Below are 27692 nucleotides of genomic sequence, written 5' to 3'. Positions count from 1 at the left end.
TGAGTTGTATATCTTGTAGTATTGATGAATCCATCCTCATACTCTGACCAGTACCACCCATTTCTGAATAGTTTTTATATTCCAAGAAAATATGGATGACTTTTAGGGGTTTCAAATTCTCAATCATGATCTCAAAACACCATATTCTAGCAAACTGAGTTAATATTTAAATAATAAATTTGAAATTTGTAATGGAAAATGCCATCCAAACACAGAGTTATAGAATCTGAAAGCAGATCAAAGTGAACTATTTCCAGTTTTGTCATTTGTCTTTTGTTTTTTCTCATGATTTTTCCCTTTTGTCCTGACTCTTCTTTCACAATATGACTAATTTGGAAATATGTGTAACTTTATTGTGCATGTAATACCTATGGCAGATTGCTTGCTTTCTTAAGGAGGGGGTAGGTTATGGGAAGGAGGGAAACATTTTTACAAAAACGAATGCTGAAAACTATCTACATGTAATGAAAAAATAAAATACTATTAAGGTAAATATATATTCAATTTGAAATTTTGATTTGGATCATGCCAGGAATAAAAGTTAATGACAATTGCGCTCTGCTAGAGAGAAGGTCTGAGGTCAAGAGTTCTATGATCCAGTTCTGGCTCTACTGTTGATGCTGGCCTATTACCTCAGAAAAAAATGAAAAGATGTTGGGCTTTCTGAACTCTCATCTAGTTATAAAATTTGATGATAATAATCAAAAATAAATATAAGTCTAAAAAGAGAAAGTTGACTTACAAGGTCAATGCAATGGAAATGGAAACAACACAAAAATCACAAAATTAAAAAACAGTTCTTTTAGTTCTACTCCTTAACATGTCACTTGTTTGATATGTTATGAGAAGAAAAAAACTATATAAGCCAAGTCACTATTCTGTTAAAATCAAGATCCCAATTATGTCTACAGTAAGCAGGTTTAAAATGAACTTATTTTCCAAAAATGGAGGAAAATAAATATTTCATTTCTTTAGTAAAAACTTGAAACATGGGGCACAATAGAGCACCGGCCCTGGAGTCAGGAGGACCTGAGTTCAAATATAGCCTCAAACACTTAATAATTACCTAGCTATGTGATCTTGGGCAAATCACTTAACCCTACTGCCTTGCAAAAAAGAAAACTTGAAAGAAAAAAGTATTTCATCTTTTCTACTTTGATTTATCCTATTGACTGGATGTTATGAATTTGACAAGCTTTTAACAACCTATAATGGTAAGTATATTTAAATTAAATCATATCTTGAAAGAATATAAACGCTATTTCCCCATATATAAACAAAGGAAACTAAATAAGTTCTAGGATTTTAATTTATTTATAGTTAAGCAATAGAGATCATGTGAATACACTGAATTAAAATACTGGGCTCAAGTCAAAAAAGACCTGGATTCAAATGACTTCTACTACTTTCAGAACCCCAGATCACTACCTATCTGCCTAAAGGAACTCTCTAAAATCCCTCCTCTGTAGCAGATTACTCATTCTATTACTCCCATTTTCTCACTAACCTTCAATTTCTTCCTGCATATTGGCAGCATCTCTCCTCCTACATACAAACATACCATTCTCTTCCTCTTTCTTCAAAAATCCCTATCATCCTACATTTTTTTTCCTCCTCGTGGCTAAATTCCTTGATGAGGTCATCTACAATGGGTGTTTTCACTTCCTTTCCTCTCACTCTCTTCAGCTTGTCTTCTAATTTAATCATACAACTGAAATAGCTGGCTTCAAATTTTCCAATAATGTCTTAATTGACAAACCTGAAGGACTTTTCTCAATTCTCATCCTTCTGGACTTTGTAGCCTTTGACAATGTCTATCACCCTCTTTTATTTTACAGTCTTTCTTGGTTTTCACAATATTGCTCTTTCCTAGTTCTCCTACCTGTCTGAATGTTTTTTTTTTCTCAAACTCCTTTATCCAATGCTAACTATGGGTGTCCACCAAGCTTTTATCCTTTTTTCTCCCTCTGTGTGATATTTTTAGTGATCTTATGAGTCCCCATGAATTCAATTACTTCAATGATGATTCTTAGATCCATTTATTCAGTCCTACTTTCTCTTGACTTCCACTCATCTCCACCTGCACATCTTAAACTAGATGTTCCATAGACAGTTTAACTCAACATATCAAAAACTGAATTCATTATCTTTCCCCAATTCTACTCATCTCAATTTCCCTCATCTCTATCCACTCTAGTCTATCCTCCCCTCTACTATCAAAATTATCTTCCTAAAGTACTTTGACCACATCACCAGCTATGTAATAAGCTCTAGTGAGTTCCTATTGCCTTTAGAATCAAATATAAAATTTTCTTGTTTGATTTATACAGCCTTTCATAACCTGGCCCCTTACTAACTGTCCAGTCTCTTACATCTTATGCCCCTTGCATTATGATCCAGTGTCACTAGCCTCCTTGCTGTTCCTCATGTAAAATCCTCCAACTCTTGACCTTAGGCATTTCGACTGTCTTCCATGCATGGAATACTCTCCCTTCTAGTGTCCACTTCCTGGCTTCCTTCAAGTCTCAGTTAAAATTACCCCTTCTGAAAATAAGCCTATCCCAGTCCCCTAAATGCTAGCTTCTTCTTCCATTTTACATAGCCACTTTATCACAAATATGTACATATATACATATATATATATATCTTTCCTTTTATATCCCACTTTACTACACATATGTGTGTATGGATATCTATAGAGACATAAATAGATAGATAGATAGATAAATAGAGATATATATAGACATTTTTTTTATAAAGTGTTTGTCAAGTTGTCTCCTCAATTCGATTGTGAGCAACTTGAGGACAGAGAATATATTTTTTGCCTTTCTTTGTATCCCTAACCCTTAATATTGTGTCTACCATTTTGAAGGCACTTAATAAATGCTTCACGACTTGATCAATAAGTGATAGGGGCGGCTAGGTGGTGCAGTGGATAGAGCACAAGCCCTGAAGTCAGGAGTACCTGAGTTCAAATCCGACCTCAGACACTTAATAATTACCTAGCTATGTGGCCTTGGGCAAGCCACTTAACCCCATTTGCCTTGCAAAAACCTAAAAAGAAAATAAATGATAGACAGGTTGTAGCTTCTTTAGTGGAGGAAAAAGGCCACACTAGAAGTTGCCCTCGCAAATAAATCCCAGCTTTCAAGTAATCACATGTCAATCCAGAAAACTGTTTTGAAGTGTTTTGATTATACAGATACAAATAAGGAACATTATTTCACCATATCTTTCCTCCTTCCACACCCAAGATATTTAAGACTAAAATTTTAATGGCTATTGGTCATTATTATTATTATTATTAAATAGGTGAGATTTGTATATCACCTTAAAGTTTGCCAAGTGTTTTATATATATTTTTTCTTTTATTTGAGATAAGTATAATAGAGCAGATAGGTGGCGCAATGGATAGAGAATTGGCCTTGGAGTCAGGAGGACCTGAGTTCAAATCTCACCTCAGACACTTAATAATTACCTAGCTATGTGACCTTGGGCAAGTCACTTAACCACATTACCAGAAGATCCTCCTCCTGTCTCTTTCTCCTCCCCTTTTTCCTCTTCCCTCCTTCTCCTATTCTTTTCCCTTTTCCAAATTATACCCTTACAAGTGGGTTCTTCATTCTTTTTTTTTTTAGGGGTTGAGTGGCTTGCCCAAGGCCACATAGCTAGGTAATTATTAAGTGTCTGAGGCTAGATTTGAACTCAGGTCCTCCTGACTCCAAGGCCAGTGCTCTATCCACTGTGCCACCTAGCTACCCCTGGGTTCTTCATTCAAAGGAATAAATATTTTGATCACTTATACCTCACAAGTACCTGGGGATTTGGGGGTTACGTTTTTTCTCTAAGTAATTATTCTATCATTTTTCCCCGAAAAACTGGGACAATTAATTTTGATTCATATAGTTTTCACTTATGATTTTTTGAAATAAAAAATGGAGCTCTAATAAATCCCACTGGGATTCAAATGGAGCTACCTGACTAAGCCTTTAAACCCAAATCACTCTGGCACTCACTGAAGGGCCAACAATAAGCCTCAACTCAAGTCTCACTTTGTTCATTGTTTAGGTTTTGAAGGCTCAAAGTAAGTATAGAAAGCCATGATTTCTGTTCCAACCAGAAATTCTAAGGATCTCCCCCTCCCAGAATGAGTTTTTTGCGAAGGCAAGGTAGGTTATCTTTTGCCTCCATGGATGTTGCCAAGATCTCTCACAGTATCGTAAGTCATCTCCATGGTACCTTGATCAATGTCTTGCCACTGGACACAGATGTGCCTGGAGGAGAGAGTGAGACTGATGCCTTTGTTCAGTTCTGCCTCACTTAAATCCAATTCACATGGAAGTCAAGATATCACCTTCCTGATGCCACAGGCTCTCTTCAAGAATAGCAATAACAACAAAAGTCCTCCAGTCCAACTCCCTTATTTTAAAGATAAGGAAATGAGAAGCAAAGTTATTTGCTCATAGTCACAAAACTAGAAAATGTCACAGGTAGGAATTAAAATGATCTTGAAAATATCATTTCTTGGGGCGGCTAGGTGGCACAGTGGATAAAGCACCGGCCCTGGAGTCAGGAGTACCTGAGTTCAAATCCGGTCTCAGACACTTAATAATTGCCTAGCTGTGTGGCCTTGGGCAAGCCATTTAACCCCATTGCCTTGCAAAAACCTAAAAAAAAAGAAAAAAAAGAAAATATTTCTTCATGGCATCATTATTTGGACTCAAGTTTCCTGCCTAAAAATATCTTTATTTAAATATAAATCAAAATGATTTATTAAGCACTTACTAGGTACAAATCACTGTGCTAGGTACTGAAGAAAATAAAAAAAGATAATTGTCAGAGTTCCTTCCCTCATGGAATTTACAATCTAGTCTGATCAGTTAACAAGTTAAGTGGCAATTTAAATCTGTTTTTTTTCCTCCAAGAAACCAAGTCAAAGTAGTATTGATATTTATTTAGAACCTTCTGGGATTTTGTTTGAAAGGTTTTTAGAGGGAAGAGTTACCCAGTAATGAAAAATTTCCTCTCCGCTCAAAAAATTTATTTTTCTGGCATCTTTTAACAGAAAAATATGACTATTTTAAATGGCAAGCCACTGATGATAGCTAGAGGGGCAAAGTTAAAGCAAAAATGCAGTTAGTCTCTAATTACAAAAAATGACAAACATATTAAAGTTTAAACAACATAACTGTGATTTGATGACTGCAAAATATGTCTCCTGGAATTAAAGAGAGACCTGTTCAACTTACACATACCAGTTTTATGAACTTGGATGAATCACAAAACACCTTGGAACCTCAGTTTCCTCATCTATAAAATGGGGATAATAATAGCTACCACAGTTTCTCTTTAGGGTTATTGTGAGAGAAACTCTTTTTAAAGCAAAGGTATTATATAAAATTGAAGTATTATTATTATTACTGGTGGAAGATAATTATTGATTCTTAATTTCTTTCTATTTCTACCAATAAGCAACTGCATAATCTCTGACAATCTTTCTGGGTTTCAACTGCTTTAGATGGCAAATGAAAAAGTTAACATATTCATATGTAGGAATTTTTCTAGCTCTAAGATTCTTAGAATATTAGGTATAGCCTATTTTTCTATTATAACATTAAAAGAAGATTCTAGAAAACTATTAAACTTGAGTAGCAGAGTCCCAGAAGATAGCAAAAGAAGAGCAGAGAATTAAGGAGAACTTATTCCCCTAACCCATTCTTTTGCTAAGCACAAAATTTAATTCTATCCTCTTCTTGGCTCTGCCATTACCAAAAATCAGACCAGTATTCAAAGCACAAAGTAGAAATTAAGTTCCAATAGTAGGTTAAAAAAAGGAACTAAAGTGAAATCTACCAGGAGCTTGCACAGGGAATAGATATGAGATTTCAGAGTAAATCAAAAGAAGTTATCAAAACAACCGTCCTATAAAGGGGAATGAATGAACGGAAGCAATAAGTGGAGAAAGTAGATTTCACCTAAAGAAAAGAATCAACTTCAGAAATTGGCTTATGGATTGCTTCTGGAAAACCAACTAGGAGGAAAAAGAATGGGTCAAGGGTGTCAAATTTTACTAGGAGCTAGACTCATCAAAGCTTCTAGGAGGAAGAAGAAAGGAAATATAAATCAGTTCTGAAGCCCAGGAGAGAAACCTTTGCAGGTTCACTTAAAAGGTGCTTCCCACAAGTCAAATTCTAAGAAACAAATTCTTAAAGAAAACACAAATCTTGGGGGCGGCTAGGTGACACAGTGGAAAAAGCACCAGCCCTGGAGTCAGGAGTACCTGGGTTCAAATCCAGTCAGACACTTAGTAATTGACTAGCTGTGTGGCCTTAGGCAAGCCACTTGACCCCATTTGCCTTGCAAAAAAAAAAAAAACCTAAAAAAAAAAACAAATCTGGGTGAAACTAGCAGTCAAATTTACAATTAGAAAACTCAATATGTGATACAGCTTTTAATTCAGACAAACCTGAAGGGTTCTAGGGGAAAAAACTGGAGAAAGGGGATCTTTAGGGATCTAATGGAATGTGGCTAAGGAAAATAAATGCCTATTTTTCCCTTAGATCAAAATTGGCCCGTTAATATAACTTTGCAATTTTTTCTTTTGTTATGAATTCTTATACATTTCCCTATGATGATTCCCATGTTTTTGTTTTTGGTTTTAAATATCTTTTTAAAAAATTGAAAGAATGATATATGCACTTTTCAAAGATAGCATAATAGGGTCCAAAAGAGAAAGGAAGCCTATATTCCATCCTGCAGAATAACAGAAAAATTGTCAAGGGAAAAGTCTAACAGCAAAAAAAAATAATAATAATAAACATCCAATGGAGGGAATTAGTAAGACAAGTCAAGCAGTGGGAGAAAACAGAACATCATTTATCACAAACTTGTGGCACTCCAATTAGTCACAGAACTTAGCTCTTATATTAAACCTATCAAAACCTATAAATTCTTAATCTCTGAGGACTAATTCATCTAATATTTAGGATGCCCAAGATGCTATTATTTAACCTTTGGGCAAGTGCTCAAATTCAAAAAGTCCTTTGAGATTTTATTGAAGCTACTTTGCCAAAAATCAAACAATTTGTAATATGCAGCTTTTGGACTTTACTACATTATATGTTTAAAGGAAGAAAAATTAGCCTGTCAAGAAGTAAAATATAGAATTATTCAGAACAAATTCAAAAGGTCAACTTAATAATTAATTTCAAACAGAAATCACTGCCTAACACTCAAAGTAAGTTAAGAAATAGAGGAAGGAAACATTTTCAGATAGTACTGTGTAAATAAGTATTGTATTTCTCAGAATCTATTGAAATTTTAATTATGTCATTTTAGCTTTGACAGCTCCAACTATAATTACTAATTAAAATGATCTATGTCTCAATGAATGAACAATTTTCCTAACCTCTTAGAGTTCTCTCAACTTTGAATATAGGCAATATTCTACTGGATTTTATTTAAAATATTTTTGCTAGCTGTGTGGCCTTGGACAAAGCCACTTAACCCCATTGCCTTGCAAAAAAAAAAAAACCCAAAAAATGTTTTTGAATAGATACTTTAAAAATGCCTTTCAGGACTTATTCAATTCATAACATTAAATTCAGAATCTTTATTCCAACTAAATATCTAAGACAATATGAAGTCAATTGAATTCACTTCCTACAATATACTGACTTTCAAATAACATAAAAATGTCACATATAGGTTCATATTCATAGAACATCAGAGTTATCAGAGAGGTCATCTAGTCCAAGTTCTTTCCCAATATAGATGACAAATTCTTTCTTAATTAAGACTCTTAGAGAGTTCGAAACTCTTGCTTCAGGTCATCTAGTAAAACAGGCAAATCCACAATCGAAGCCAATCCTTTCTTTCTCAAACCCAAGTCCATTTTTTTTGGAGGTAATTCAAAGTTAAGTGACTTTCTCAGAATCAAACAATAGTAGTCATAGTACGTCCCCCTGACTCAGATTCTACACTCTATCCACTGTACCACCTTGCTGCCCATTATTAAGAAATTAATTCATAATCTCTAGCCAGGGAATGAAGACAATATTTTCCCATGAGACTTAAAATGATCTATGTCTCAATGAATGAACAATTTTTCTAACCTCTTAGAGTTCTCTCAACTTTGAATATAGGCAATATTCTACTGGATTTTATTTAAAATATTTTTGCTAGCTGTCTGGCCTTGGACAAAGCCACTTAACCCCATTGCCTTGCAAAAAAAAAAATGTTTTTGAATAGATACTTTAAAAATGCCTTTCAGGACTTATTCAATTCATAACATTAAATTCAGAATCTTTATTCCAACTAAATATCTAAGACAATATGAAGTCAATTGAATTCACTTCCTACAATATACTGACTTTCAAATAACATAAAAATGTCACATGTAGGTTCATATTCATAGAACATCAGAGTTATCAGAGAGGTCATCTAGTCCAAGTTCTTTCCCAATATAGATGACAAATTCTTTCTTAATTAAGACTCTTAGAGAGTTCGAAACTCTTGCTTCAGGTCATCTAGTAAAACAGGCAAATCCACAATCGAAGCCAATCCTTTCTTTCTCAAACCCAAGTCCATTTTTTTTGGAGGTAATTCAAAGTTAAGTGACTTTCTCAGAATCAAACAATAGTAGTCATAGTACGTCCCCCTGACTCAGATTCTACACTCTATCCACTGTACCACCTTGCTGCCCATTATTAAGAAGTTAATTCATAATCTCTAGCCAGGGAATGAAAACAATATTTTCCCATGAGACTTATCTATGTTTTAGAACACAAGTTTCTTTAAGAAGTAAATGGTAACTTACTCTCTAAATGTTCAGGCAAGAAAATTTTCAGATTTTTAAACCTGGTTCCATGATATTTTCTTTCATCAGCACTAACCAATGCATTACTGAAAATTATTTTAAAATACCATACCCTTAACTAAGATTCAAACTGAAATCAATTTTTATTTTTCAGAATGTCAAGTCTACTATACAATTGTTTCAGACTTACTCCCCAAAAGCAACACTAAACATATCAGTAGTAGATATGTCTCTCTCTTCCCAACAAGAAAGCATATTGTAACTTTTAAGGGCTATATAAAGATTAAACTATTAAGTTCCAGGACAAAATTGGAATAACTTTGTTCTACACAGTGCCAAATTCTTTGAAAAAACACCTAATTTTGAAACTCTTTATCTTAGTATTCTGCTTGAAGTGAATCAAAACATTTATTTATTTTATAAAAGAACAGGAGGATAAAGATCAATGTTGTGTTGAAGGAGAACACTGGATTTTTCAGACTATTCTGTTATTGTTAAAATTATTTTTGAGAACCAAAAAATATATAAGCAAAATGTTATACTAGTTGGATAAGCTGTACTTTTATATCTGACAAATATAAGCCCTTAATCATAACTTCAAATCATTCTTAGTAATAGAGACATACTTCAAGTCTTTCTGGTCTTCTTGGAAGAAACAGAAGCAGTAAAATCTTTTTTTCTTTTTAAAAAAGTTTCATGAATGGGTCTTCCTATTTTGCTCAAACGTGAAGTACAGTAGCCTTTCAAAGGTCCATCCTCATTGCTCATCTGCATAGAAATTTTGATCTCCATTTCCAACTGGGGTTGATTAGTCCCTACTTAGGTAGAAAGCTGGTCCCACATTCTTTGAAGTTCACCAAATTAATGAAAAATTGTGTAGCTACCCAATTGGTTTTAGCCTAACAGCTGCTCAGAACTCCCAAGTTCAAACAATTCACTGGCCCCAGCCTGCCCAGTTCAATAGAAGAGATTACATGTGTCACCATGCCCTGGAGCAACAATTTCCTAACCATTTGCATACCAGGGAGTCTATAAACTTGAATGGGGAAAATATAATTCAATATTTTTTGTTTCCTGTGTAATCTTACATATTTTACTGCATGCATTTAAACAAATTATTCTTGCTTTATCAGACTGTAAAAGGGGTCCATAACACAAAAATAGTTGAAAATTCCTACATTAGAAAAATCTGTAGCTGATACTGCCAACTAGAGAAAGTGGGTTCCTCTTTACTTGCACGGTAAATGCCTGCACCCCCTGACCCCAGCTTCTTAAAAAAATGTAGTTCTCACAACAAAGTACAGCAATTTTCCTCCTTCCTTAAACACCCAAAACTAGATTGGAATACAGTCCTTCTCCTGAAGGAGTCCTGCAGTTTTTTTACCTTAGGACTTCGCTCGAGGCTTCAGTTTTTTCTTCTGTAATATGAGGAAATTGGATAAGATGATACTTAAAGTTTACTTTCAGTTCTAAATTCTATAATTTTAGGATTATATTATGGCAGGGCATTATTAAATCAGAAAGATAAAACAAAATTTTAATGTTAAAGATATCATGAAAGCAAAATTAACTTGATATTGTTCATTAAGAACAAGATGCAATTAGGAATAAGTTTAACAAAAATATTAATATCACTATGTCTTTTTTGTTTTGTAGCATTTGTTCATAATTAAGACCAAATATCAAACTATTAACAATATTAATCACTATTCTGATTAAAAAATCCAAATTCTTAATTATTCTGCAGCCTTTAAGATAATTTTCACACATACAACCAACTTTACCTGCAGTAGGATCTTTAGCCAAAGAATTATCCAAGGCACTTGTTATTGACTGGAAAGATTCATTTTCTGAGTTTGACCTGTGAATTTAAAAATATCCTTTTTTAGACACTTTAAAACACATTAAAAATAAAATGTTTATTAGCTAAGTACAAAATTATCTTCATTGTAAAGAATAAGCTTTGAAAGTTCTAGGGAAAATCTTAAAATAGAGAATATTCAAATCTTCAATTCAGTTCAACAAGAATTAATTGGCATACTAGGCATTTATAGTCTTGTTGGAAGAAAGAGACATACATGAAACAATTAGATAACACTACAAGTCAATTTAGAAGCACCTTGATGACTCAGTGAGTAGACAGTCGGGTCTAGAGTTAGGAAGACCTGAATTCAAATTTGACCTCAGACATTCATTAGCTATGTGACCTTGGACAAGTCACTTAACCTCTCTTGCCTTTACTGGAAATGCAAATAGCAAACCACTTCAGTATTTTTGCCCAAAAAAAAAATACATCCATATGGAATCACGAAGAGTCAGACATGACTGAACAACAAAAATCAGAACAAATAATTTGAACTGATTTATTAGTGGCTTAGACAATGTGAGAAGTAAAGAAGAAAAGGTCAGATATGTAGAAATTCTTCCTGGAAGGAAGGAATATGAAAAATAAATAGAAAGATATATGAAATAAAATCAATGACAAATCATTTTTTTAAATCACTAGATTTTTACAGAAAAAAGGAAAAATAAGAGTAGAGTAATATAAATATGGATGCTAGCCCTGGGAATTGTTAGCATGCTATATATCATGCAAACTACAATACATTAAAATGAAATTGAGAATTGTGGAGACAAAACAAATAAGGGATTCAGGAGCAGATGATCTCCAAGATGACCTTCAGCTCAAAAAATCTCTAGCATCTACATCTGGACTCTACTTCTGTCTGGGCTCTCTCACGTTGCTTGCTCCTTAACTGGACACTATATCCTTGACTTTGGCTTCCTGCCCAGTTAAGATCTCTGAGTATTGATTCTGACTGACCTACTCCCCAAGTTTGACATAACATTGCAATCCTGGTTTTGTAACCAGATCTCAAGGTAATGGCAAGTTCCCTTTCTAAAGGAACTGAACTACTCCTTCCAAACTTTGTTTCCCCTTTTCTCAGACCCTCCTAAACTTCATCTTCACAATTTTTTTCCAAATGATAAATTTAACTGGATTTGTATTTCCTCTACGTGTGGTTGATCGGTCAACAAAACCAAAACTGAATTAATGTTTTTGAATAGAAGTGATTTGTTTATCTACAAACGCATGTAGATACATACAAACCAAGAGAACACAAAAATGGCTTCATATTCAGTAATTTCTAATAACCCAAGACTTTATAAAAAGTAGGGCCAAAAGTTCTGGAGACTGTTTGGGAAAGAAGGCAGAACAATGAACATTTTTATAGTCCTTCACATTTAGAAGCAGAAATTTGTCCCAAGTTCATTTTGAAATGTCAAATTTTATTTATTCTAGTCTAGGAAGAAGTTTTGTAAAAATGCTCTACAATGTATACTATAGATAAACTAAACAGCATATCACAGACAAGAAAGAGGGCAAGTTTTTACATGTATCAGTCCTTTTTTTTAATAAATCTTTTTATTTACTTTTCCAACCACATGCAAAGATATCTTTCAACATTCATTTTTAACAAGATTTTAAGTTCCACATTTTTCTTCCTTCCTCCTTTCCTCACCCCTTCCCCTGACAGGGAATAATCTGATATAGGTTATACATGTATAATTATGTAAAACATATTTCCATATTAGTCATATTATGAAAGAAAAATCAAAATAAAAGAGGAAAAAACCATGAGAGGAAAAAAGTATAAAGTATAAAACAAATTTTAAAAATTGAAAAGAGTATGCTTTGGTCTGCATTCAAACTGCATAGTTCTTTCTCTGGATATGGATGTTATTTTCTATCACAAGTCTTTTAGAATTTTCTTGGATTATTGTACTGCTGAAGAGTTAAATCTATCATGGATGATCATCACACATTCACTCAGCATCAGTTTATCCAGGCTTTTCTGAAATCTGGCCACCCATGATTTTTTACAGAACAATATTATTCTATCACATTCATATACTCCAATTCATTCAGTCATTCCCTCAGTTTTCAATTCTTTGACACTATAAAAAGAGCTGTCATAAAATTTTTATACATATGGGTCTTTTCCCCTTTTTATGATACAGATATAGTGGTGGTATTGCTGGATCAAAGGGTATGCCCATTTTATTGCCCTTTGGCAGAGTTCCAAATAACTCTCCAGGATGATTGGATCAGTTCCCATCTCCACCAACAATGCATTAATTCCCCAGTTTCCATCCTTTCAACAGAGCACTGAACTTAAGAATCAGGAAGACACAGGTCCAAATCCAACTCTGAACACATGGCAAGTCAGGTAAATTACTCTGGGACTCAGTTTCTTATCTGCAAAATGGTGAGAATTGGATTTGATGACATCTAAAGTCTCACCCAACCTTAATTCTATGATCCAATGAATAAATATCCATCAAGTACCTTCTAAGCAATGTCCCATGCAAAGTCCTGGAGTGAAGAAATAGGTTTAAATAAGATATAGTTCTTGTCCTCAGATAGATTATAACACCTAGCAGACAAATAAAAAGTCAGGTCATTGACTTGATATGGAGGCATTAATTAAATACTTACTATGTTCCAAGCACTGTGTTAAATGTTCCCTGCCCTTAAGAAGTTCCCATTCTAATGGAATGCATAAAACTATATATGTGCAGAATATATACAAAGAAATTGGAGGAAATTTCAAAGAGAAGGCAAATTCAATACAACAGGGCTCATCAATTTGGAAAAAATAGAGGGCTTTGATAGACTGATCATCTAGCATCACAGATTTTCCTGCCGTGTTTCATCTCCTGCAGCTTCCCATATAGACGTAGAATATCCATCCCAAGGTCATGCTGAGACATAATAGCTCTCTACATCTAGTCAGTACCAACTCTTCTGCCATGCCACTTTCAGGCATATCAATCCTTCCAGGCTTTCCATCTCTAACTCTGGGAATTATAATCAAATCGAGATAAGTATTATTTCTTGAAGGGTTAGATATATTGATAGCCCATGGTTCCACTCACTATTCCTGTAACTTTATTCTTCCCTGGCCAACACTCCCTTAAGCAGAAAATCTGTCCCTATTAAGATATAAACTCCTTGATAGCAAATAATATCTCTCCTTCGTATTTGAATTTGTACCCCCAGGCTTGAGGCAGAGTATGGACTTATTAATACTACTTCATTCATTTATTCACATGCCAGAGATCTGGAAGGGACATCAGAGAGTACAACTCTTCAGTATGAAAAAATTTGTTCTTATCCAGAACTTAAAAAAAAAAACAATAAGGCTTCCAACACTTTGGATAGATTTGCAAGGTCAGTATGCAAAAAAAATTTCACAGGAAGAAACAGAGGGCAGAATCAGCAAGTGAAAGTCAAAACTGGTACTTAAGAGACCTGGTTCCACTTCACTGGGGATTAGAGGTACAGCAACCTCACAATCTGGAAAATCTGAATAAAAATTTTTGACCCTCTTCATACTAAAGAAGTCTATTTTTTTTTCTTTTTTATGGTATTTACAGTGCCATGTTAAATGTGGGTTAAGCATTTCTAAACACTTTTTCTGTGTTGTCTGCCAGTCTTCACATGTTGACTACAACTTCTGCAAGACTCCCCAAAAATTCCCATTTATATAAATTTCTTTTGCCAATCTGTAACATATTGAAATCATGGTGGGGGGAAACTGAAATGTGGATAGTCTTCTTGTATGGATCCAAAAATTGTCTCTCCTTATTAAAGATACCACAACTTGGGAGCTAAATGGAAGTATGACTCACAGGTTTTCATTGAAAAAGAAAATGCAGAAGTTTAGCAAAGTTGATGAGCATTTGAAAAAAGACTACTATGAAGACCAATGGCATTAACATCTACTATAGAAGAAAAGAAATAATTCTATGAAAAACTTGAAAAAAATGAAAAATTGTTTCTTTGACATCTATGTATCAAGCACTGTGCTAAGTACTAAGGATACAAATATTAAAAAGTGAGATGATCCTCGCTCTCAAGTAATCCCCAGTCTAACTTGGGAAGAAAACAACCCATAGAAAGAGTTCAGCTGTACAAGTCCTAAGACTGCAAGGGCAAGGCAAGTCATGAGACTTCTAGGTAAAAGAAACTAGAGTCACACCAGTAAGGAAAACAGTACCCTCACTCTCCAAAGCAATATAGCTTTGTTGAAACAAGAGTATGCACTGACTGCAAAATCCCAGTGAAAGGAAAAAAAAGTTCTCAATCTTCTCTAACTTGACTGTAATTAACACTACTCTTTAGTCCTAGACAGGAGTATAGGGAATCAAATTTTACAGTTTATGCCCTCATGCTAAAAACCTACTCAGAACTTCTAAGTTCAACTTTATAAATCAAAAAGGAACTATCCTGCTCTTACTACAAAGACTTGTAGTAATATGAGGTCTTGCAGACCATAGTAAAGATCTTCACGGGACTGATGTGCATATTGCACCCAACATCAGGAGGTGAACACCATCCTATGACAAAAGTAAATTTTTAAATGGATTTGTTTAGTAAGGTCTTTGTGAAGTAAAATTTATTTTAAAATATCAATTAAAACATGCAAAGCAGACAACACAGAAAAAGTTTAGAAACTCAGAAATGCTTAACTCAAATTGTACAATAAAGCACTGTAATCACCCTATAAAAGAAAAAGGAAAAATTCACACTTCTTTGGTACAAAGGGAGGGTCAAAAAGTTTTGCTTGGATTTTTCAGATTACAGAAAACTGAAAATGGTAACAAGTACCTGTTTTAGCTTTCACTTGCTGATTTAGTCCTCTATTTCTTCCTTTGCAGTTTTTTGCATATTGACCTTGCAAATCTATCTAAAACAAACCATAATTATAATAAGGAATTTGCCCTCAATTTAAGATAATTTCTTCATGTTTACAGTGCTATAACTACAAAGATAAAAAAGAGATGGGCCAATGCAATTTTTTCATAATTATTCTTAGTCATTGGTTATTGAATGATTTGGGGCTTTTCCTACTTGTAATAAGGATGTTAAGAAGTATAACTCAGAAAACAAATAAATTTGGTTAATTATTTTTTCAAATAATATTAAATGATTTAATGTTGATATTCCTCTAAAAAGGGGGATCTTAACCATTTTGTGTGTGTGTGTCATGAACCCCTTTGGCAACCTAGTGAAACATATCAGAATTTTATTTTTAAATCTAAAAAATAAAATTAATAGAGTCACAAAAGAAAGATATGATACTGAAATGCAGCTATCAAAATATTTTTTAAAAACAAAACCTGAAATGTCAAGTTAATAATCCTTGCTCTAGGAGGAACATCAAAAGATTTTGCCCTCAGGGAAGCTGCAGTGGATAGAGCACAGGTCCTGGAGTCAGGAGGATCTGAATTCAAATTTGACCTCAGATATTCAATAATTACCTAGCTGTGTGACCTTAGGCAAGTCACTTAACCACATTACCTTGCCAAAAAAAAAAAAAGAGAGGGAGAGTTTGCCCTCTTGGGCAAGAAAATGTCACATGATGAAAATATAAATTCTGTCCCTAAGCACATTAGGTAGATAACAGATTTTTTTTATAAACTGAATATCTATATAGTTAGATGTTTAAAAGAAGTTAGGTAAAACAGCCCTTCAGTCACTGCAATGGAAGTGTCCTATGGAGAAAAGAACAGTTAATTTGGAATCAGAAAACTGGTGTTTATGTCCCAACTCTATCTTCTAAAGTAATGATAAATGCTTGTATTGCCTATTTGCTATAAGAATAAAATTAGAAAAAAAATAAAAAATAAAAAACCTAAAAAAAAAGAATAAAATAAGAATATGTGAAAATTGCTTTCTAAAGCATATTTCTATAAATGAGTCATTATTATTGTCAAATTATCAAATCACAATCCCTATATGTTATTCAGATCACTGAGCAGTTTTAGATTTTTGCTTTTCCGTTGAATTTAAAGTATTGGTCAAATTTATCAATTCCAACAAAAGCTTATTCCATAACCCTGGGAAAATCATTATATATTATGATTCCATTTTCCCCTACAAACAAAGGTTTTCCTTGCTTTCAATTTTTTAATTCCACACCTCCTTTGCTAGAGTCCTACAGAAAGTTATAGCAATAACAAGAAGCCTATTTTTTTTAAAAGATTTTTGCAAGGCAATGGGGTTAAGTGACTTGCGCAAGACCACACAGCTAGGTAATTATTAAGTGTCTGAGGTCGCATTTGAACTCAGGTCCTCCTGACTCCAGGGCAGGTGCACCTAGCCACCTCAAGAAGACTATTTTTCCAAAAGCAAAGGGCAGCATAAGAAAGAGGGGTAAACGCCTAGCTTTTCAACCGCCAAGGCACCCTTGGTTCCCACCTTAATAGGTCTAGGTGGTGTTACTGCCTCTTTCTAGGGATCTGAGAACAGGCTGGTGAGAAACAGCTTTGAGTTATTATTACCAAGTGCAGAGAATCTGCAATCAATGGAGTTGTGGTTGAATCCTGACTCTGTCCTTTAAGAAATGCAATCAGTGTTATCAGCAACTTCTTTAGAATCCCGGTTTTCTTCTTTGACTATAAAGTTACTATTAGATTATCTCAGTAAACTCTAACTTGGAAAAGTCTTGGTCTTTCTGATTTCTGGATCATGCTTTATGTCCCTTATTATCTGGGCAATCTTGGGCAAAGTCTTTGTATGTTATGATGATTAGTTTTCTCATCTGTAAAATGGGGGGGGGCGTTGGATTGTATATCTAAGAGCCTATGAAATAGGGGAGGGAAGAGGAGAGGAAAAGGGGGGAAAGAGAGATGGGGAGAGGGAAAGGTCAAAGAGGGACGGAAGGGGGAGACGGGGAGCAGGAGGGAGAGAATCGGAACCAGGAGACAGAGGGCGGCAGGGACAAGACAGGGAGGCCGAGGGCGAGCAGGGGGCAGCACCCGCCCCGGGGGCAGCACCCGCCCCGGGGGCAGCACCCGCCCCGGGGGCAGCACCCGCCCCGGGGGCAGCACCCGCCCCGGCGGCGCAGCGTCCGCCTCAGGGCCCCGCGCCGGCCCGCTCACCATACTGCCGGTTCTCCGGGTCCGGATGAAAGGTGAAGTGCGCCGCGTGCCGCCTCGGGGCCGTGCCCCCCGCCGCCGCCGGCTGAAGGAGGGTCCTCCCGACTCGAGCGCCCCCCGGCCGGCAGCCCAGCCGAGCCGCCGGGACGACCCCGGCCCGAGCCCGCACCCACCGCGCCGCGGATGCCGCCGCCATCCTCCCGTGCCACCCGCCGCAGGCTGTCAGGCGGTCCCACCGAACACACGCTGCCCGGGTGGGGGGCAGGGAGTAAGTGCCGAGGCGACATCCCGATTGGCGAGGCCGACAGGGCGGTCGCATGAGGCGAGCCAATCGCAGCTCGGGATTCGGGGGCGGGGACGGGGCACGGAAGGAATGGGCCTCGGCTTTTCTAAGAGTGAGCATGCGCACTGGAAAAAAGAGGAAGGACGAGGTTGGAGGCGGGACCTGTAAGGTCACTGCTCTGAACCGGGCTCTGGAAAGCCGTGGACTTGACCCCTGTGCGGACCTGGCCCGGCGTAACAAGATTTTTTTTTCCCAACTAGCGTGCCTATTTTTTTCGAAGGGAAGGAGTCGACTTTTTAATCTATTGCTTTTCCTTCACTTTTTACTCTTGTCTGCTAGTTCCTACCACCTGTTGTCATTCAGTTCCGATATGAACTTTGTAAAGTCCCTGCGGAGTACTAGACGCCCCTTGTTGCCTGCCTTAGGTTATGTTATAAATGCTGTGAAGTTTTCTTCCCTCCTCTCTTTTCTGCATCTAGTTTAGCCCAATAACATTCTTTCTCCTCAAATCTTACCTAAATGTTAGCACTCTAGGAACCCGAAGGAGTTCATGTTTTCAAGGATCTAGCAAATCTCATCTCAGTAGCTTCCCTTCGAGAAAATTAAGCCGAAATGATTCTGTCTCTGGGCATTGCAAATCTCCTGTAACAGACTAATATATAAAGGAAGACTTTCTTTTATTAAAAGAAAGGAACTGAAATCATCCCTAGACCTTCCCCCACCCCCATCTAAAAGAATAACAAGAGGGGAAGAGAAAAGAAAAAGACATTTTTGTCTGTCCTAAGAATTTAAAGCTGGCAAAAGAAAAATCAGATTATAGATTCTTTTAGCTCCTACCTTAATTGCTAGTATTAGAATCTTAAAACTTGCTTTGTAAAAACTTACATTTGTATTTTATAATTCTGCTTAGTTTAGTTTGTTTGCCTTTTTTTTAGTGAGTAGACTGAAGATGTTTTAAACAATGGGAAAAAGTAAGCAACTGGGATAAAATTTAGAGAAGAGTTATTAAAATTTTGTGGTGTTTATTAAGAGACTGTGTAGCACTTTCCAAAAGTTGAGGATAACTCCAAACAAGTATCTCAAACTGAATGACCATAGGTGGCAGAACTAAGATATGAGTTCTCTTTGTATGATTAGATTAGACGAGATTTTCTGAAAGCTCTCCCTTTAAAGTTCTATGATTCTAGGAGAAAGAAGTTAGGCAAGGACACATATAAAATTAGTCACAGAAGCCTTAGGGTGAATTAAATGGCACACAACTCCAAGTGTCTTTGCCAAGAAAATCCAAAGGACAGTTGGTTCATAGTTATGAAGAGTTGGACATGACTGAACAACTGAACATGTATCTACTTACCTACTTACCTATAAACCTACCCCAATGCTTAATAGCTTTCTGATCATTTGACTATTTGACCAAAATTGATCAAAGAACCCTTCTGTTTGAGAGTGACTGACCTCAAGATCATTGTGGATCCTCAGAAATCAACAAGAGTTAAAATCAGAACCTGGGAATAAGGGGGCATTCCTCTATGGAATGGAACTGAAATCAGACTTCTATTGGTCATTGAGCCATGAGAACAGATCCTCTGCTAAGCAGGTGAGGGCATTCCTAAATATCTAACTTGTGAAAAGTTGTGGGAACTTTAGCATGTAGAACAGAGCTCATAAAAATGTCTCTTGTCCCATTTGTATCTTACCCACTAGTAAAATGAAACATAATTGATTGGTTTGGAGTTTTGTTTTGTTTTTTGAAAGAATCCTTTCATCTAAATTAAAGGTACATATTTAAATGGATTTTTTTATTGTGTAAATAATTGGTTGATACCAATACAAGTATTTGGGTTTTTTTTCTTTTTTGTGAGTCTCTTGGCCTTAGTGAGAAAGACCCAAGCCCTCTCCACTTTTAATATTGTCTCTTATCAGTTATTGTCAATGGAGTTCAACCTCCAGCAGAGTAACCAAGAGCATGGCCATCAATTATCAACTAAGGTCTTTTGGAAGACTTCTATAGTTCTGGCGACATGGTTAAACAGATTTCCTAATCAAGTAATTAGTGTATTAGAACCACTTTTAGAATTTCTATACCAGCTCAGCATCAATACCCAGAGGGTAAAGAATAATTGTAACTGAGGCAAGAACTCATCAGCTAGTCATGCACCTGAACTTTAACTTAATAGGACAATGAAAAAAGGCTCCCATCTTGACTTTAAAGTGGACCAGTCTAATTACCTTCCAGAGCAGATTAATTACAATAATTATTTCCCCTTATTAATTTATCAAATATAATATGAATGTGATTTCTTACTTGTAACAGGTCCCAAGCAATTACCTAGAAAACCCAAATCATTGATCTAAGACATTCCAGAAAGTGAAATTCTGAGAAAGCCCTTCCCAGAGTGACTATGTACCCAAATGATCAAGCAACCTATTTTGGAGAATGAAAAGGCTAAATGTATCACACACTATGGTAAGTTCCAGTGCACAAATAAGAAAAAGATAGACAGCCCCTGCCCTCCAGGAGTTTACACTCTAAAGGGGGGAGATAATACACAAAAGGAAGCTGAAAATGAATGGAGGGCAGGGGCACCAGAGGGCTAGTGTGTATATGATGGGTTTCATTCTTTTGTTATCAAAAAAGTTGATCTTATTCAAATAAATAAATACTATAATAACAAATATATTCATCTATATACATATATATGCTGATACATATGTGTGTATAACATATACATATATATATAATGTTTATATATATATATATTCAGATAGATAGTTATACATATATGAATAAAGTTTAGCCTACTGTTAGTCTCTAAAGCAGTCACAAAGGAACCTAATGAAAGATTTTTGTGAACAGATTACTACTAACCACCAAATGGCTATTAAAATTCAGAGATGCATTACTGACTTTATGTAAACCACTGCAAATGAACTTTTGCTCTTATGGAATCTGATGCAAAAAGAATCGACTGACTCTACCAGTAACCTCTCTCCTATCCAAAAAAGAGGAAGTGCCCTTCCCAGCAAAGAGACTCTACACATGAATTCCTGACTAGTTCCTTTCTGGAAGAAACTGTGTAAACTTTAACCAAGAATAGGAGATGCAATGGTACATCAATAATGGAATGGCCTGCTGCATTTACTGTTATGTATCTTGACTTACCATGCCCTAACTCAGTGGCCACAAATTTGTTATTTAAGAAATATTTGTTAAATGAACACACTGGTTTGTAAAATGCCTCTCATGATTTATGTACAAATTGTCCCCATTGATGACCTTGCTGTTCTTTAAAATAACATTACTATATTTTGTAATAATATCTATGTATGGGGCAGCTAGGTGGCACAGTGGATAGAGCACTGACCCTGGAGTTAAGAGTACCTGAGTTTAAATCCAGCCTCAGACACTTAATAATTACCTAGCTGTGTGGCCTTGGGCAAGCCACTTAACCCCATTGCCTAGCAAAAACTAAAATAATAATAATAATAATAATAATAATAATAATATCTATGCATGTAAACTAGGCTAGGCCTGACTCAGATCAGTCTTCTTGGTAGTTAGTTTAGGTTTTTACATTGGAATAAAGTGAGGTCCTTGTACGTCACTGAACAGTTAACTGAAGAACGTTGATAACCATTTGAGTTGATTTCAGCTGAATAAAACTCCCATTGTGATCCAGCTCCTTGTAGCTACTATATACTCAAGATGAAAAACTGACATCTAAAGTCTGAAATCTTAGTGCCCCTGAGTCAACCAAATCTCGAGGAAAATCTCAGTTCCTTTTAAGGAAAGGCTAGCCTAACCTGTCTGAATAGCAGGATTAGGACATTACTCTTTCCACACCAGGGATTCTACTACTGGTGAACTGAGAGTAAGACCACATTGCTATCTTATAACAGAGTTTTAAATTGGAAATGCTATGCTACAGATTTTTAAATAACCCTTTTAAATAATTAATATTCTATTTTCCCCAATTGCATGTAAAAGCATTTTTAACCTTTATTTTTACAATTTTGAGATCTAAATTCTTTAGCACTTTTCTTCTTATCCTTCCTCATTGAGAAGGCACACAATTTCATAAAGGTTATACATGTACACTCATGAAAAACATTTCATGTAAAAGAAAACAGACAAAAAAGTAAAGTTTTAAAAGTAGCATGCTTTGATCTGCATACATAGTCCATCAGTCCTTGCTCTTTTTTACCCTTTTTATTGTTTTTGAATTTTACAATTTTCCCCCAATCTTGCTTCCCTCCCCTCCCACCCCCCACAGAAGGAACTCTAATAGTCTTTACTTTGTTTCCATGCTATACGTTGATCAAAATTGAATGTGTTGAGAGAGAAATCATATCCTTAAGGAAAAAAATATATGAGATAGAAAAATTACATAATAAGATACCTTTTGTTTTAATTTAAATCTAAGGTAATAATCTTTGGTCTTTGTTTAAACTCCATAATTCTTTCTTTGGATATAGATGGTATTCTCCATCGCAGATACCCTAAAATTGTCCCTGATTACCGAACTGATGAAATGAACAAGTCCATTAAGGTTGATCATCACCCCCATGTTGATGTTAGGGTGTACAATGTTTTTCTGGTTCTGCTCATCTCACTCAGCATCAGTTCATGCAAATCCTTCCAGGCTTCTTTGAATTCCCATCCCTCCTGGTTTCTATCCATCCATTCTTTCTCTGGAAATGGGTTGCATTTTTCATCATAAATTCTTCAGAATTATCTTGGATTTTTGTATTGCTGAGAATAGCTAAGTCATTCAGAGTTGATCATCACACATTATTGCTATTACTTTATTCAGTATTGTCATGATTCTGTTCATATCACTTTGCATCAGTTCATATGTCTTTCTAGATTTTTCTGAAAGCATCCTGCTTATCATTTCTTTTTTGTTTGTTTTTGTTTTTGCAAGGCAATGGGGTTAAGTGATTTGCCCAAGATCACACAGGTAATTATTAAATGTCTGAGGCCAGATTTGAAGTCAGGTTCTCCTGACTCCAAGGCTTACTCTATCCACTGCATTACCTAGCTACCCCAATATCATTTCTTATAGCACAATAGTATTCCATCACAATCATAAACCACAACTTATTCAGTCAATTCAATTGATGAACATCCCCTCAAATTTTAATTCTTTGCCACCACAAAAGGAGCCGCTATAATTATTGTGATCATATAAACACTTTTACTTTTTTTTTTTTAATTCTCTGTGGGATACATATGTAGTAATAGTATTGCTAGGTCAAAGAGTATGCAGAGTTTTATAACCTTTGAGCATAGTTTCAAATTGCTCTCCAAAATGGTTGGATTAATTCATAACTCCATTTACCACATCCCCTCCAACATCTGATAAGAATGAAGTAATATCTGAGACTTTTTAATAAACATTTCTTTAATCAATAGTGATTTAGAGCAATTTTTTTTCATATGACTCTAGCTATCTTTGAATTCTTCTTCTGAAGAAATCCCTGTTCAGGTCCTTTGACCATTTATCAATTGAGGAATTATTCACTCTTATAAATTTGAATCCTTGGTCTATATATTTGAGAGATGAGACCCTTATCAGAGAAACCAAGTGCAATTTTTCCCCCAATTTCCTGCTTTTCTTCTAATCTTGGCTGAATCAGTCTTGTTTATACAAAACCTTTAAAATTCAATGTAATAAAAATTAACCATTTTATACCTTATTAACTCTCTAGCTCTTTTATTTTTTTGGTAATAAATTCTTCCCTTATCATAGATCTGACAGATAAGCTATTCCACACTTCCCTAATTTCTTTATGGTATCATCCTAAACCAAGTTCCCATTTTGACCTTATATTGATATATGGTATGAGGTGCTGGTTTATATGTAGTTACTGCTAAACTGCTTTCCAGGTTTTCCAGCAAATAGTGAGCTCTTGTCCCAAAAGTCTGTATCTTCACATTTATCAAACTCAAGATTGCTCTGGTTATTTCCGACTGTGTAACTAATCTATTCCCCAGATTTGCCACTCTTCTTAGAACCAGATTGTTTTGATGATTACTAATTTGTAATACAGTTTGAGATATGTATAGCTAGCTTATCTTCCTTTATTTTTCATTGATCCCTTGATATTCTTGATCTTTTATTCTTTCAGATATATTTTGTTATTATTTTCCTAGCTCTATAAAATAATTTTTGATAATTTTATTGGTAGGATTAATATATTAATTTAGGTAAAATTATGATCCTTTCTTTAACAAAGGATAACTTTCCAATATTTTCATTGCTCTAAGACTACATATGCCTCATTAATATATCTTATGGACCTCACCAATACCTGTGTGTGATTACTGCCTAAGAAATTAAGCAAAACTGAATTGGGTACTCTCATGATAAAGCTAGCACTGCAAAAGTTCAGTTTGAATGCACATAAGGACCTAGAAAGAAGTCACTACTTGATACAATTAGAATAGGCCATGGTTCTTATTACAGATATCTAAATTAATTAGCTCTAGGATGTTTAGAAGAACTCTATAACACATCTGCTCTTGGAAGTCACATGAAAACTCTCCTCATCTCATTAATGAAGAGAATTTCATTGAACACTGAAATACTCCTAAGGACTATAGCAGTCTTTTGATTTTCAGAATTAATTGAATGATCAGAAATGAACTGGCTGGGCAGCTAGGTGGCGGGGGCAGCTAGGTGGTGCAGTGGATAGAGCACTGGCCTTGGAGTCAGGAGTTCCTGAGTTCAAATCCGGCCTCAGACACTTAATAATTATTTAGCCGTGTGGCCTTGGGCAAGCCACTTAACCCCACTGCCTTGCCAAAAAAAAAAAAGAAAAGAAATGAACTGGCCATGATAACTATGTTTCATCATCATTGGTCAGACAGTTCAAAGAATCAAGAATCTCCTCTAACCTATGAATTATGTCTGAAGGTTCTTAGGTTTGGAATGTAACTCCTTAAAATGTACTTTTCATGCCCACGGTCCCCTTAGGGAAGACTGGGCCCTTCATCAGGGACCCAAGAAAGTTTGCATGGGGGACTGATTAGTCCACTATGATATGTGAGAGTACAAAGCCCCTATGGATCCTAGTGGATTTATATTCGGAGCTCTTAGGATTCTACCAGCTATTTGGTGTGAAATATGGAATTAGTGGGTAATCTGATCTTTGGAATGATCTAGCTATGTGTACAAAATTTTAAAATGGAAAGATAGTTGTAGGATTTAATGAGATTTGTTAGCATGAACTAATAATATCAAGTATATTATCTAGATGAGCTGGTTTTCAGTCATTTCACTCTTGTCTGAATCCTTGTGACCCCATTTGAGGTTTTCTTGGCAAAACTATTAAAGTAATTTGCCATTTCCTTTTCCAGTTCATTTTACAGATGAAGAACTGAGATAAACAGGGTTAAGTGTCTTGCCCAGGGTGACACAACTAATATATGTTCCAACACCCAATCCACTGTTCCATGTCGATTAATTATAGATATATGAGAATGATATCTAAGACACATGAAAAATGAAAAATATATGACCAATACCAATAAGTACACTCTCTAGATGAGAACTATAAAGATCTTGCATTGGCATCTAAGATATATTGGTCACAAGGATAAGACTCAGCTAATCTTTAAGAGAACTGTGGAAGAGGATTAAATTGGATAGTATCTAGTTAAAGATTGCAATGTTATAATTAGTGACTCTTCTAGGATATGTCCCAGGATATGAAGAGTCTATTCCAAATTTGACATTTCTTTCTAAAAAACTAGAATTGCTTGGATCTTAAACTGATGGCAAATTAAGTTGTTTCTGCCAGTTTTATGTCTAAAACTCAAAGTACAGTATTCATATATTTTATTCAATATTCACAATATTTTGTGATGATCCACACCTTTAATATACAGGTGGACTGGGGGCTTATATTCCCCCAAACATACAATTGTACAAATTCAAAAAAAATTACAAAATTGCCTTAGGTTCATGCCTGCCTTCAGGCTGATGAGCATCCCAGCATCAAAAAAGAATTATGAGGAAGGAATACAAATAAAACTAAAAATAGCAAAAAAAAAAAACCCTTAATAAACAAAAGGAAAACAATCCTTTAAAAAAGTTTTGTTAGATGCTATAACCATTGCTAACTACCATTCTATATCTCTTCTCACTTTCTCAGTTAAATTTAAAAAGTTATCCCCACTGAGTGCCTCCATTGTCTCACTTAATCTCCAAGTACTTTGCAATTTGACTTCCAACTTCATCATTCACCTAAAACCACTTTTTCAAAAATTAGCAGTGATCTAATGACTTCTCTTGCTCATCATTCTTGACCTCTTTGCAGCTTTGTTGAGTTAATCTAAAGCAGAACTCATTATTTTTCTGCCCAAATATAATTCTCACCCAAACTTCCCTATAACTATAAAATGTACTGTTCTCTTTCCAGTCATTTGGGTTCATACCCTCAGTAGATGCTCACTTGAATTCACAACACATATCCAATCCACTGTCAAATTTTATTTATCTCTTCCACTTTTCTATTATTAGTCTTCTCTCCATTTACATAACTACTAGTCTAATTCACACCCTCATCACTTCTCCTCAGGATTTTTGCAATCGCCTTTTAATTGGTCTCTCTGTTTTGTCTCTTCCTCATTTAGATCATCCATCTACTACAGGACAGGGAACATCTGGCCCACCGGCAAAATCTTTTGGTCAGGTACTTCCATGAACCATAGGCAGGGACTCAAAAATTCAATAAATTTAGGAACTTTTTAGGGCTGAATTAATTAAATGTTGGACCAAATATAGCATGATGTATAAATATCCAAATGGCCCTTGGAAGAAAAAAGATTGCCCACCCCTGACCTACTACAGAAATATCAACTTGGTTTTTCTAAAAATAGCTCTGACCATAGCACATTCCACCCTCTTTCCTTTTCAGTCAGCATACTCCAATGGCTTCCTGTTGCCTCTATGATCAAATATAAACTTCTCTGTTCAAAATTTAAAAGTCATTCCCAATATGACTCATTCCTATTTTTCAGTCTTCTTACACATTACTCTGCTCATTTTATTATGCGTTCATATTGACCTATTTGTGATTCCTCAAATTGAAAGAGATTTTTCACTGTCTCTCCTCCAAGACTAGAATTCTCCCCTTCCTCATTTTCAATCTCCTTTCAAATCTCCTGTCTCCTTTCAAATCTCAGCTCAAATATCACCTTTTGCAGCAAGTTTTCCTAGATCCTCTCTTGTATTTCCATCTAAGGTAACTTTCCATGACTCACTGTGCATTTTCTATATACTCATGTTCGTGTGTGTGTATATGTGTGTGTGTGTGTGTGTGATCTCCCCTGTAGAACATAAGATCACTGAGAGCTTTTGCTTTGTCTTCCAAGAACTTTACACAGTTTGTTGTGTAGTAAGTGCTTAATACATTCCTGAATATCAATTGATGATTTTCTGGTAGTATTGGCCTGTCCTCTTCAGTACACGAGGGAAGCAAGGAAGTCAGGAAGGCAATAAATAAATAAATAAATAGATAGGAAGGCAATAAATAAATAAATAAATAGATGGATGAATGAATGAATGAATATACAAATAAATAAGTGGATGAGCAAGTGACTGAATGAATGAATCAGAAAAGAAGAGTGGGAAG

At 35.4% G+C, this 27692-nt stretch overlaps 1 protein-coding gene across 1 annotated transcript in view; it reads right to left on the bottom strand.

The window, feature by feature from the left end:
- The window catches only part of BCKDHB (branched chain keto acid dehydrogenase E1 subunit beta), a 275861-nt gene extending 257883 nt beyond the window's left edge, over nucleotides 1-17978 (bottom strand). Inside the window, 3 exon segments of the mRNA XM_074237385.1 lie at nucleotides 10603-10659; nucleotides 10662-10679; nucleotides 17771-17978. Of these exon segments, the coding sequence (XP_074093486.1) occupies nucleotides 10603-10659; nucleotides 10662-10679; nucleotides 17771-17963 (268 nt within the window). The 5' untranslated portion in view covers nucleotides 17964-17978.
- Between the last annotated feature and the right edge of the window lie 9714 nt (nucleotides 17979-27692).

The sequence above is a fragment of the Macrotis lagotis genome, chromosome 5, assembly GCF_037893015.1.
Source record: "Macrotis lagotis isolate mMagLag1 chromosome 5, bilby.v1.9.chrom.fasta, whole genome shotgun sequence".
Classification (NCBI taxonomy): domain Eukaryota; kingdom Metazoa; phylum Chordata; class Mammalia; order Peramelemorphia; family Peramelidae; genus Macrotis; species Macrotis lagotis.
Note: the sequence above shows the minus strand (reverse complement) of the source record. Positions and strands in the feature narration are given on the sequence as shown.